We start from the raw sequence: 13372 nt of genomic DNA on the forward strand, positions 1-13372 counted from the left end.
GGTTCAGCCGTTCCAAAGATTAGCCTTTTCAAACAGACAGACAGACAGACAGACAGACAAAAATTTTAAAAACGTGTGATTCAGTTAAGGTATCGTTCAAATAACTCTATGAGCTTAATATGAGGTAGTTATTTCGAAATTACAGACAGACACTCCAATTTTATTTATTAGTATAGATAGTAAACTTAATTCCATCCCTATAAACTAGTTACCGCTATACAAAACATCACATCATTTTATTAGTACAGTCCAAGACTCTATTGTCGGTAGGAAAGGCATTCCAAACCAGTGCACATTTGACGATTCGAAACTACTTGTTAAAGTTTACTTGAATAAAAAATATTTGTATTCTATTCTGAGATGATGATGTTAAGATGTTAGCTAGTGATAATAACCAAGACCGGCAGTTAAATGTACTTACCCAATCACGGAAAAGTAAAGAACCTCCGAATTACGAATGGACCTGTATGAATGTTTGATGTCAGCTAAAAGCATCTTTGATTACTTTTTTGGGTTCCGTACACGAAGGGTGCCAACGGGTCCCTATTACTGTGCTATTACTAAGGCTCTGCAATCCGTCCGTCTGTCTGTCCGCCTGTCAGCTGGCTGTATATCATGAACCGTAATAGGTAGAGTTGAAATAACAACAAATAATAGAAATTTCAATATAACCGCCATGAAAATTAAAAAAAAGTGTTATTTTTTGTAGCATGGTACGGGACCCTTCGTGTGCGAGTTCGAGTCGCACTTGACCGGTTTTCCTTTCATCATTTATTCAGCGCTGGTTTCCAAACTTGGATGATTCTTAATAATTTAGATGGAGTATTATACAGTATACTACATTTTTTTTTCAAAATCTTCATTTTTAGGGTACAGTAGCGACTAGTAAAACTAAAACCCTCATAGTTTTGTTCAGTCTGTCTGTCCGTCTATCAATCCGTGAATCATAAGTTAACGGCTATAATATGTTAAGATTCCCTTGACGGGTTTTGACGGATGCGACAGACAGGCAGACAACGAAATGATCCTATAAGAGTGCAAAGTCAAATCCTTATTCAAATTGGGTACCACTGTACACTTTTGATTGTCATTTGTTGAATTTGTAAAATAATGGCGATAATTAATTAAAAAAAAATGCAAACACGCCCAGGTCTGAGAAGTTTCTGTTTCCCTTTTTTTTTCTCTGAAGAAACAGAACCCTAAAAAGCATAGAACTTAATTTTGAAAATTGTGAGTTATGCCACTTTAATTTGGATGGTCAGAAATATCGTTGCATAAATGCCCGCTTCAGGCCGCATTGCAGACAGAAAATCAATGTCATTCGAAATGTGTGTGTGACAGATTGAAGTCAAACAGCCCTTATGACCTTTGAATTAGAGTCCAAATTAGCGAGACGATTCTCAAGGTTAAGTATAAGAAGTTAGCTTGAAGAAAGCTGTTATATTTCTTTTAAAGAAATGCTGATAATTCGTGGTCGGCTCTTTTGCGATGCCGCCGATGCTGCTGATATCACTCACATTTTCAGAACAAATTAAGTAAAAGTAGAGTAAGTAATTTCTGCGGGAAAATGTTTTTTATGTTAAAAAATTAAAAAAAATCGTACAGTGTGACGTTAATAAATAATTAATTACATATGTTAAAATTTAATAAAAATTATGATTTTTTAAAATTATTCTCTTTAATAATGAATTCTAGCCCATAAACTAGCGCTCTACAAAAAATCATATTATCATTTTAGCCAGCGTTCTGGGCACCTTGCCTCGTTACAGTGGTTTTGATGATAATTTTTATAATTTTTTGATTTGTAATTTATATATTTAAAGTATTTGTAAATGGAAAAATTATACCTACTTAAAAAGAAAATAAAGATTTAGTTCCTGAGATTTAGTTTGTCGATTGAAAAATTCAAAGTATGGTACCTACTTAATACCTAAAATATTGCAAAAACTAAAAATCATTTATTCAAAGTACTCGTAGGTACATTGTGTACCTTTAGATGATCAGAATTGTTAGATTTGTAAGATATATACTTAGTAGTGATTATTAATTACGCAAACTTAAGAGGGCTCTCTCCGTCACTCGTTTCATACAATCGTAGTTCCAATTTCATTTGTATATTAAGCAACCAAAGTCCATGAAATTTTGCAGACATATTCTAGAAACTAATATGACATAGATATTGTTGTGGTTTTCCAGATTTCTGTTAAAATATTCGGTTTCAAAGTTACGCAGTCTTAAAAATTTTCATACAAATCTTTGAACCCCTGTAATTTTAAAACTACATATTTTTAGAAAAATCTAAAACACCACAGACACAGATACATGATGAAATTGGAACTACGATTGTATGAAACGAGTGACGGAGAGAGCCCTGTTAAAACTAAAGGTTCCAAATGCAGGTATTTTAAGGGAATCTGAAAAGGTACAGACAGACTTGAGTTTCTAGAACATATATACAAAATTTAATTAAAGTATTCAAATGAGAGCGGTAAAGCGTTTTACGTAATTACAACAGGAAACGGATATGGAACATTTGCTCTTTAGATATTAATTAATGTGTTAAGTATACTAAAATTATACTTATTCATTAATCATTCTAGGATGATATCATACCTACTTCTTACTCCACCGTCATATTTTTGACAAACATACCAAACTACTATGCGTGCGTGTATGTACTAGCGGTGATAGCCTAATGGTTAAGACGTCTGCCTTCTGAACCAGAGGTATGGGGTTCATTTCCGGGCACGCACCTCTAACTTTTAGTTACATATGATACTTTTTAGGGCTCCGTACCTCAAAAGGAAAAACGGAACCCTTATAGGATCACTCTGTTGTCTGTCTGTCTGTCTGTCCGTCCGTCCGTCGTGTCTGTCAAGAAACCTATAGGGTACTTCCCATTGACCTAGAATCATGAGATTTGGTAGGTAGGTAGGTCTTATAGCACAAGTACAGGAATAAATCTAAAAACCGCGAATTTGTGGTTACATCATTTAAAAAAAAATTAAAATGCGTTTCAATTTTTAAAATAAGATGACTATTAATTAACCAAGTGGGGTATCATACGAAAGGACTTTACCTGGACATGCTAAAACAGATTTTTGTTTATTTTTATGTAGGTATATTCGTTTTTATCGTCCAAAATGCAAGGCAAAATGTTGGAAAACATACTCGAGTACGGAACCCTATTAAATATCAATTAATGAAGGAAAACATCGCGAGGAACCCTGCATTGAGATGCATTGAGATGAGCTTGATTTAAAAGTAGCCGTGATGCTGAGGCATCACGGCTACTTTTAAATTATTGGTATATAAATAAATAATCGCATAACTCAAAAACTCAGCGAGTTCTATCCAAAATCAGACTCAAATTATTTATTCAAGGTAGTCACTTGTACTCCTTTTGATGGTCAGAATTGTTAGATTTGTAAGATGATAATAGCTAAAACTAAAGCTACGAGGGTTCCAAACGCGCCCAGGTCTGAGAAGAGCCCGCAACAAATTCAGTCGGGTAAGTACTTACCTATATCTCCGTAAGCGATTGACGTCACAGATGTCGATCTGAATAGCCGTCCCGAATTGTGCCTAAATTTATCTCCGTTATAATTTAGTGGCTAGAATCTAGATGCATCACCCGTAATGAGCTATCATAACCTAGTTTAGTTTGCTCCGGTTAGGTACATGATTTATAGAGAAGGAACCAGCGCGTGCCAGACCTTCGTTCTTTTATAAAAGCTGAAAGTTTCTTTGCGTATTGTCCCCCGCGTAGGTTGATGCAGGTTTTACGGAATCTAGCTGCATGTCTCGGATTCATAGGTACACTGTTATGTCCACTAAAGGATGCCCGAAACGATCATTTGCAATTGATAATGTTCACGTGTTTGAAGATTTCAAATGATGAGCGATTGAAGCTCCAAATGAAGGTTGCATTTGCGTTTGCTTCAGTCTGATTCTGAACTGCAATAAAGAAAGTCAAGTCGCTCGAAATATGATTTCAAACGCAGATATAGTTTTTCTTGCAGTTTCTACCCACAAAAAACGAAAAAAAAGTAGACATCGGTCCAAAAACTAAGATATCGCTTCACTAATGAACGTTTACCAAGAACTCTTTAAAAACAGAGCCGGATGATTTTAAAAACGACTAGCTGATACCCGCGACTTCGTTCGCGTGGATGTAGGTTTTTAAAATTCCCGTGGAAACTCTTTGATTTTCCGGGATAAAAAGTAGCCTATGTGCTAATCCAGGGTATAAGCTATCTCCATTCTAAATTTCAGCCCAATCCGTCCAGTAGTTTTTGCGTGAAGGAGTAACAAACATACACACACACACACACACACACACACACACACACACACACACACACACACACACACACACACACACATACAAACTTTCTCCTTTATAATATTAGTGTGATTGACATTTGCTGTCATTGAGCGTCAATGCACAGCGCGTCTATTGCCATCAATCAAAATTTCTATCAATGTTCTTCAATACCGTAATTGCAATTGACAATTGCTTCAATTCTCTTGGTAAACGATCATTTGGCATTGACAATGAGCATCAATCACGTAAACATTGACAATCGCGATTGATCGTCTCGGGGGCCCTTAACAACACGCATGTTCGAAGACAGGATCCTATAACCGTGCCTATAATCTTTCGAAACTCTGGAGTTACAACAAAACAGTTCACTATAAATTATTACAATGTTGCAAACGCAAAGCTTGGGTGTGCTGCCATACATGATTCAAACATGCACTAAGCTGAAACTGTAACATTTTACATTGCGGCTACTTCTGTTGTATACTCTGTAAACTAACATGACAGGTCGAAATGTATTGCTATCGCTTTCATTATACTCCCAACGGAAAAGGATAACACTAGATATAGACCTGTGAATTTAGTTAAGTTTAAAGTTGTGTACAACCGAATTAGCCACGTTGTAAAGCTCACTCTAGTATTTTTTATATTCAGTTACAAGTTAGCCCTTGACTGCCATCTAACCTGGTGGTAGGTAAGTGATGATGCAATCTAAGATGGAAGCGGATTGAGCTAGATACGATCAATGATAGTAAAAAATTGGTCATGTGCGATACGGACTCGCACTTGAATGGTTCCGTACCATCGCACAAGAAATAACACTTCTTAATAAATTTTTTTTATATTCATGGTAACCATTTTAATGTTTTTTTAATGAAAGGGCTTTACCTGTACATTTCAAAACTGATTTTTATTGATTTTTATGCATAATAGTTTTTGATTTATCGTGCCAAATGTCGGAAAAAATACCCGAGTACGGAACCCTCGGTGCGCGAGTCTGACTCGCACTTGGCCGGTTTTTAATAGCTATATTGCGTTTGACTAAGCTCTTTCCATCGCCCGCTGAGTGACTCTGTGCTTTCTTATGAGGCCCATGAAGTTTAGTGACCTATTTTTGACCTCCACGAACATTTAGCCCCTTGTCTGTGCATACCATAATCTGCCACGGACAAAATGGAACGCCTATGGACGCTAACCCCGTATCTCTGCAAGTGTGGAAATCACGTGACGCCATGTTTATTATCGCAAACCTGCGCACGCGTTTACGATTCGACGGAACAACTTTGCGGGCACAAACAAACCGACATAATTTATACGACGCCTTTATGCTAGCACAATATACATGGAAAATGGTATTAAACGATATAAAATACGACGGTACGATCGATGTTTTTGTTTTGTTCTAGTTTCACGAAAATATCTTAAAACTAGCTGATACCCGCGACTTCGTTCGCGTGGATGTAGGTTTTTTAAAATTCCCGCGGGAACTATTTGATTTTCCGGGATAAAAAGTAGCCTATGTGCTAATCCAGGGTATAATCTATCTCCATTCTAAATTTCAGCCCAATCCGTCCAGGAGATTTTGCGTGAAGGAGTAACAAACATACACACACACACAGACATACACATACAAACTTTCTCCTTTATAATATTAGTGTGAAGTGTGATCCAATTTTATCCTCTTAGGGCTTCAATTTTCAAAAATTATTTCTTAACGAATGTCTATACTCTATATGAAGTATAATGGCTCTATCTGTATTCCCAATTTCAGCCCGATCCATCCAGTAGTTTGAGCTGTGCGTTGATAGATCAGTCAGTCAGTCCGTCAGTCAGTAACCTTTCCTTTTATATATTTAGACTAGGTAAATAAATGATCATTGCGTCCACGAATCACGACTTCATCCGCGTGGATTTAGGTTTTTAAAAATCGCTTTGATTTCTCGGGCTAAAGCAAGCCTATATCCGTATTTGGGTTTCGAACCGCTAAGATATGGTACGCCTTTACGGCATCAGTTTTGCCCTCCAATTATTATAATACTAGAGGATGCCCGCGGCTTCGCCCGCCTGGATTTCGGTTTTTTATATCCCGTAGCAACTCTTTGATTTTCCGGGATAAAAAGTAGCCTATGTCCTTCCCCGGGATGTATCCCAAGACTGTACCAAATTTCATTAAAATCGGTTCAGCGGTTGGTCCGTGAAAACGTAGCAGACAGACAGACAGACACACTTTCGCATTTATAATATTAGTATGGATGGGTCCATTCAAGTCAGAAGTAAATAGACATCCTCTAGGCAAGCTCTATCTTAGGCTGCATCATCACTTACCACCAGCTCTGATTGTAGCCAAGCGCTAGTCTATAACTTAAAAAAAAATGCAAGCTAACTTTACACCCAACATTAAAACTTTCTAACTCTGGGCTAGTAGGTAGGTACAGAAAAATCTAATGCCTAACTTATTTTGGCCCAGCCCGGAAATCGAATCCAGGACATCGTCATCCACAGTCGAATATGCTTACCACTAAACAAAAGAGGTAATTTCATAAAAAGCAAGCATTCATAAACAGTGACACATATAGACAAAAACAACAACAATGTTTGTGATAGTCTCTTTTGGCACGAAGTAATATTAGTTAGACTGGGTTTTTATTCTAAGTAGTTAGAGATAGAAATGACTTTCGCATTAGCGCAAGATCACACTAAAGACTTTTTGTCATTAAACAAAATATGAAGAAGAAGAAAACTTTCTGTGTTAGCATTTTGAAGCTTTGATAAGTTATTGATTAAAACTTGATGAAACGGAAACCGACACTAAAAAGAGACTATAGGATTTACAATTATTGTATTAGTTCATACTTTGGTTGCCCTAATATTATGACGCCCCTCGTATCATTTGTTGAAATTAAAAACTTTGGAGTCCGTCATGTTCTGTTACTATTTTTGACGTGACAACCTCTTATAATTCGATAGAGCCGGCTGCACGCACGAAAAAACATGACTCATGCGGCGTTACCTCGCTCTGAGGCGTTCCATGTAAGGCTTGAAGTGCAAGCGAGAGTGCGGAACGAGTGACAAAGAAGCACAATCGGCCTTTGTTGTCACGTTCAACTATCGTCAGTAAACCGACTTTACAGACAACCAATTTTTTTTGGTTTCTTTTCTTCTCTGTGTTTCCTTTTGATTGTGTGCAATAAAGGTTTTAAAAATAAATAATTAAGCGTAGTTTGGTTCTCATTTGAACATTAACCAATCAAACTCAACGTGTACCGCTGCCCGTGTTTTGTCTCATTTCAGTTTGTGGTTTCTAAGTTTAACAATAAATTCAGCCATTTATGGCATTCTTTCGACTTTCAACAAATGCGATTATTAAAATAATTACGTTTTAGCTTAGTTTTTAGTTAGCTGAGGCAAAAATAATAATAATTCAGAAGCTTAAATGTTTGCTTTGCTTTGATGGATCTAATAAAAATTAAATCGCAAAGCTTCACATTGGATGTTGTATGTTCCAAGACGCCTAGTGGTTTTTCTTATAAAACAGAGTAGATTTCAGCAACTTTATGAGTCGCGACATATCGCTAGTGTGCTTTGGCACTAAAGTTGAGTCAATTAATGAGGATATTGCTTCGGTATAGTTTATTTCGTTTCGACGCCGAGTTAGCGATATGTTGGATACATGCCAACTACCTGAAAGTTATAGATCAAAAAACCGGCCAAGTGCGAGTTCCGTACTCGTGAATTTTTCCCGACATTTTGCACGATAAATCAAAAACTATTATGCATAAAAATAAATGAAAATCTGTTTTAGAATGTACAGGTAAAGCCCTTTCATATGATACCCCACTCGGTAAAGTCACCATACTTTGAAAATTGAAAATAAGGATTATTATTAGGTATTTGTTCATGAACACATTTTAATTTTTCAGCAAAAAATCACAAAATCACTGTTTTCGGATTTTTTCCTTTACTTGTGCTATAAGACAAAATTTCATGATTCTAGTTAAAACGGGAAGTACCTACCCTATAGGTTTCTTGACAGATACGACAGACAGACAGACAGACAGACAGACAACGAAGTGATCCTATAAGGGTTCCTTTTGAGGTACGGAATCCTAAAAAAAATTTGTTGCCCCACAAAATATGAAAGCCAAGGCACAAGCAAGAGATCATAATACATTATGAATGAATCACTCAAATACATCACACTATATCACACTAATATTATAAAGGCGAAAGTTTGTATGTGTGTGTGTGTGTATGTTTGTTACTCCTTCACGCAAAAACTACTAGACGGATTTGGCTGAAATTTGGAATGAAGATAGATAATATCCTGGATTAGCACATAGGCTACTTTTTATCCTGGAAAATCAAAGAGTTCCCACGGGATTTCAAAAAACCTAAATCCACGCGGGCGAAGTCGCGGGCATCGGCTAGTTTTAAAATACTTCTCTAAAATCTTGAATTCAGATAGTGGGAATGTTGAATTGTAGGTATTTAATAAGATGTAAATTTAATTGTATGTACTTAGTTATTAATCTTTTGTGGAAATAAATTATTTGTATTTGCATTTGAAATTTTAATTTCCGCTTGTTTTCGAGGTTTTTTAAGAAATCAAATCTACTAAGTTCAGAAATGCTGTTCATCTTAATATACAAAAGGAAAAGCTGACTGACTGACTGATCTTTCTCATCGCATTGGTCTACTTTGGTGTAAGGATTAGTGTGAAAATAGATTAAGATAAGTGCAGATTACCGTGCACGCTGAAGAATTACACTAATCCTACGTTATCCACACCAAACTACTAGGATGAAAGCTATATATAATAAAACACATGAAATGAGAGACGATACCTACTGTTGCGAAAACATAGTTGCTCTGGTATTTTCGCCCTTCGTATAGAAAAGAATTAACTTCTAGAATAAAAGTTTAACCTATTAAATTAAGCTTTTACTAGTGCTTTTGAATCATCCAAATAATTTACCACGTGCCTTAATTTGAAAAGCGCAACCACCGAGTTTATAGCTGGTTCTTCTCGGCGGTTACGCTTTTCAAATGTTCAATCACACTAATATTATAAAGGCGAAAGTTAGTATGTGTGTGTGTGTGTGTGTGTGTGTATGTATGTTTGTTACTCCTTCACGCAAAAACTACTGGACGGATTTGGCTGAAATTTGGAATGGAGATAGATAATATCCTGGATTAGCACATAGGCTACTTTTTATCCCGGAAAATCAAAGAGTTCCCACGGGATTTCGAAAAACCTAAATCCACGCGGGCGAAGTCGCGGGCATCGGCTAGTTTTCAATAAGAATATGTCGTATAGAATAAGTAATTGCAGCCCCACGCTTTGCTTAAGCGAAAGCGCGTCAAATCCTGCGCTTTTTCATCCTTTACATAATCTAAAGGCAAGTCGTTATGGGTTACCTCCTCCTCACCTAACTTAACCTCACGCGAAGTTGCAGGCATCATAATAAGCGAATTCGCTTAGCTTAGCTCGCTAGCTTGCTTTGATTAGCCCTTAGCTTAGCTCGAAATTGGCTCGATTAGCTTGTTCGAAAAAGATGCCGAAGCTATGTGAGCTAACTTAAGCTAAGTTAGTTTAGCTCGTGGTGTGGCTTGCGCTTTAATTTCGGCGGCAATTTGATCATCAAGTGTACTTGACTAGCAACGAACGGCCGAAGTGCATGTTTAAGCAAAATTAAACCATAAATTCACTTTGGAAAAATATATTTATTAGGTAGGTATTTAACGATACTTTGCCAAAAATCTTTCCGTTGTAAAGTCCATACTAATATTATAAATGCGAAAGTGTGTATGTCTGTCTGTCTGCTAGCTTTTCACAGCCCATCCATTAAACCGATTTTAACAAAATTTGATGCAGAGATAGCTTTCATTCCGCAGAGTTACTTTTTATTCCCGAAAATCTGTTCTTATGGGATTTTTAAATACGTAACTTTACGTGAAGTTACGTGTGTCGTAATCAGCTAAGCAAGCTCGCTTAGCTTAGCTTGCATAGATTAGCTCGATTCGCTGGTTCGAAAAAGATGCTGTAGCTACTTTTCTTTATAGCGAGATAGGATTGCGCTTGACAATCATGCTTAAAAAGCAATGATGAGGTCTAGGTTGGAGCACGCTTACCTAGAAGATGCCTATTTGCTTTGAACTTTGAAGGTTTGCTATGTGAGCTAAGTTAAGCTAAGTTAGCTTAGCTCGCGGTGTGGCTTGCGCTTTAATTTCGGCGGCAATTTGATCATCAAGTGTACTTGACTAGCAACGAACGGCCGAAGTGCACTCAAAACGTTTCGCGTTTTAGCAAAATTAAACCATAGTAATAATTTAACTTTGTGAAAAAATACTATACCTACTTAAAAATACTTTAATAAAAAAAAACCTTATGTTACCAATTACGACAATAATTATTATGAAAATCATTGTCTTTTTGACAACGATCTCTAACCTAACAATCATCATGTTAAACCCATCACCGCCTCACTACAGAGCACGGTTTTTCCTCTCAGTATGAGAAGGGTTTTGCCATAGCCCAACAGGCTGGCTAAGTGCGGATTGGCAGACTTTACGCATCTTTGAGAACATTATGGAGAACAGTCAGGCATGCAGGTTTCCTCACGATATTTTCCTTTATCCTAACAGCAACCGATATTTAATTGCTTAAACTACATATTTTATAACTTCGAAAAATTAAGGGTGCTTGCCTGGGATCGAACCCACGACGACGCGCCGAAGACTAGGCTTCTTTCAAACAAAAAAAACTAAATCAAAATCGGTTCATTCATTTAGGAGCTACGGTAACACAGACAGATACACAAACACACAGATACACAGAAACACACTTAATATAACACCCCTCTTTTTGCCTTAAAAAGTGAATCCTAATCTCTACAATTTTAACATATTATTAAATTACATATCTCATCAGTTTTACAAACTAAAACTTTATCCTGCCTAGTTCAATGGAAACTATGCAAAATGTAAACAATAAAAATTGACGCTTTGATCTCCATAGTTTACATTTTACTTCCTATTTCAATACGGCTACCAGCTACCTATTGTTGGGAAAAATTGGTTGGTTTTAGATAATCAAAAATATTTATTTCATGGTAGCCCAACTTGGGGCTCTTCAACTCAACTCACATCATATATTCAAATTATTCATATTGGACAAATGTCGGGATGGCGCACCAAGGGTTCCGTATTCGGGTATTTTTTTGACATTTTGCACGATTAATCAAAAACTATTCAAACTAAAACTAATCATAAAAATAAATAATAAAAACCTGTTTTAGAATGTACAGGTTACTTCACTTGATAGGTACCCCATTTGGTGTACCTAGTTATCTTACTTTGAAAATTTAAACACATTTTAATTTTTTTCTACGATGTAACCACAAATTTACGGTTTTCGGATTTATTCCTTGTGCTATAAGACCTACCTACGAGTTATAATATGCCTTTCATGATTCTAGGTCAACGGGAAGTACCCTATAGGTTTTCTTGACAGACACGACGGACGGACGAATAGACAGACAGACAGACAACAAAGTGATCCTATAAGGGTTCCGTTTTTCCTTTTCAGGTACGGAACTCTAAAAATGAGCTTTAGAAGTTCGAATTATAGTTTTTCCTATAAAAATATGTAGGTATCCACAAAACCGCTTTTATTTGCACAATTCGCCTATTGTTGGCCTAGTGGGGTATGCTTTGAGCTAATTCCAAAAGAGTAGGTACTTCCAGTTGAGAGCACTCTGCGTTCAGCGGCGGAATATGTTTCTCTTTTTGTTATACACTTCTTGGGATTGGCGTTTTTCCGGCTTTTTATTTTGTTGAAACATCAAATATAGTCCATACAAAATGACTTCTCACGCGTCATTTTGACTCTATGGATCAACTGGCATGTCAAAATAACGGTTCACGGTTCACCTTATCGGCTCGGAGGATGCCCGCGTGGATTTAGGTTTTTAAAGATGCCTATGTTAATTACACGGACGCAAGCTACCTCGGTACTAAATTTCATACAAATCGGTTAAGCGGATGGGTTTTTGGGAATCCGGGGGAACTCTTTGATTTTCCGGGATAAAAAGTAGTATATGTCCGTCCCCGGGATATAATGTATTTATTTTGATTTCTGTGGCTAACCCTGTACGAAATTTTGTCAGAATCGGTTATGCCGTGAAAAGGTAGCAGACAGACAGACAGGCAGACAGACAGACACACTTTCGCATTTATAATATTAAGTATGGATTAAGGTTTTGGTGCCTTGTCATATCATGGACTTCCGCAAAGTAACGCCTGCTTGTATACAAATGTATTGATATGCATGTTCTCTATTCCAGCTACGGAGACATGGTCCCGGGCACGATAGCCGGCAAGATCGTCGGCGGTGTTTGCTCTCTTTCTGGCGTGCTGGTGATCGCTCTACCCGTCCCTGTCATCGTGTCCAACTTCTCGCGCATCTACCATCAGAACCAGAGGGCGGACAAGAGGAAGGCGCAACGGGTAAGCTGGATCTTTGGAGACATACCTTCTTCATTCAAAATCAAAGTCAAAATCATAAATCTCGAGCCCCCGTGGGGTCCGGGGGCTCGAGCTCTTTTTGAGGAAATTTCGAAAAGGGTTTTCAAGTCAACCGAGGACCCGAGAGCTGGCAGCTACCTTGGGCAAAGAATTAGTTTGGCCATCCAAAGGGGTAATGCTGCCAGCATCTTGGGTACAAACTTCGCTACGGCGGTCTCGATGAGGTTTTAGATTTAATTTAGTTTTTAATTTAATTCAATTATTTTTAATTTAGATGTAAGTTTATTTTATTTAAAAAAACTCTTAAGTATATAGCGTACAGCTCAAACTACTGGATGGATCAGGCTGAAAGGTACGCAGATAGATATAATGACATAGACATCTGAAAAAATTGATGATTTTTGAAAATTCAATTCCTAAAAGGATAAAATAACGGTTTGAAAGTGTGGTTCACGCGGGCATAAGTTAATTATTTAAAAGGCAGTACGTAGTATCTGTGTTGTATTAATTTGGAAATCTTGG

General features: G+C 37.1%; 1 protein-coding gene across 4 annotated transcripts in view; it reads left to right on the forward strand.

Moving 5' to 3' along the window:
• The window catches only part of LOC123877200 (potassium voltage-gated channel protein Shal), an 85920-nt gene that overhangs the window by 58959 nt on the left and 13589 nt on the right, over nt 1–13372 (forward strand). For all 4 annotated transcript variants that reach the window (XM_045923733.1, XM_045923735.1, XM_045923734.1 and 1 more), the window contains exon 2: nt 12670–12832. In XM_045923733.1, the coding sequence (XP_045779689.1) occupies nt 12670–12832 (163 nt within the window). The remainder of the gene's footprint in view (nt 1–12669; nt 12833–13372) is intronic.

This window comes from Maniola jurtina, chromosome 23 (assembly GCF_905333055.1).
Source record: "Maniola jurtina chromosome 23, ilManJurt1.1, whole genome shotgun sequence".
Lineage (NCBI taxonomy): Eukaryota > Metazoa > Arthropoda > Insecta > Lepidoptera > Nymphalidae > Maniola > Maniola jurtina.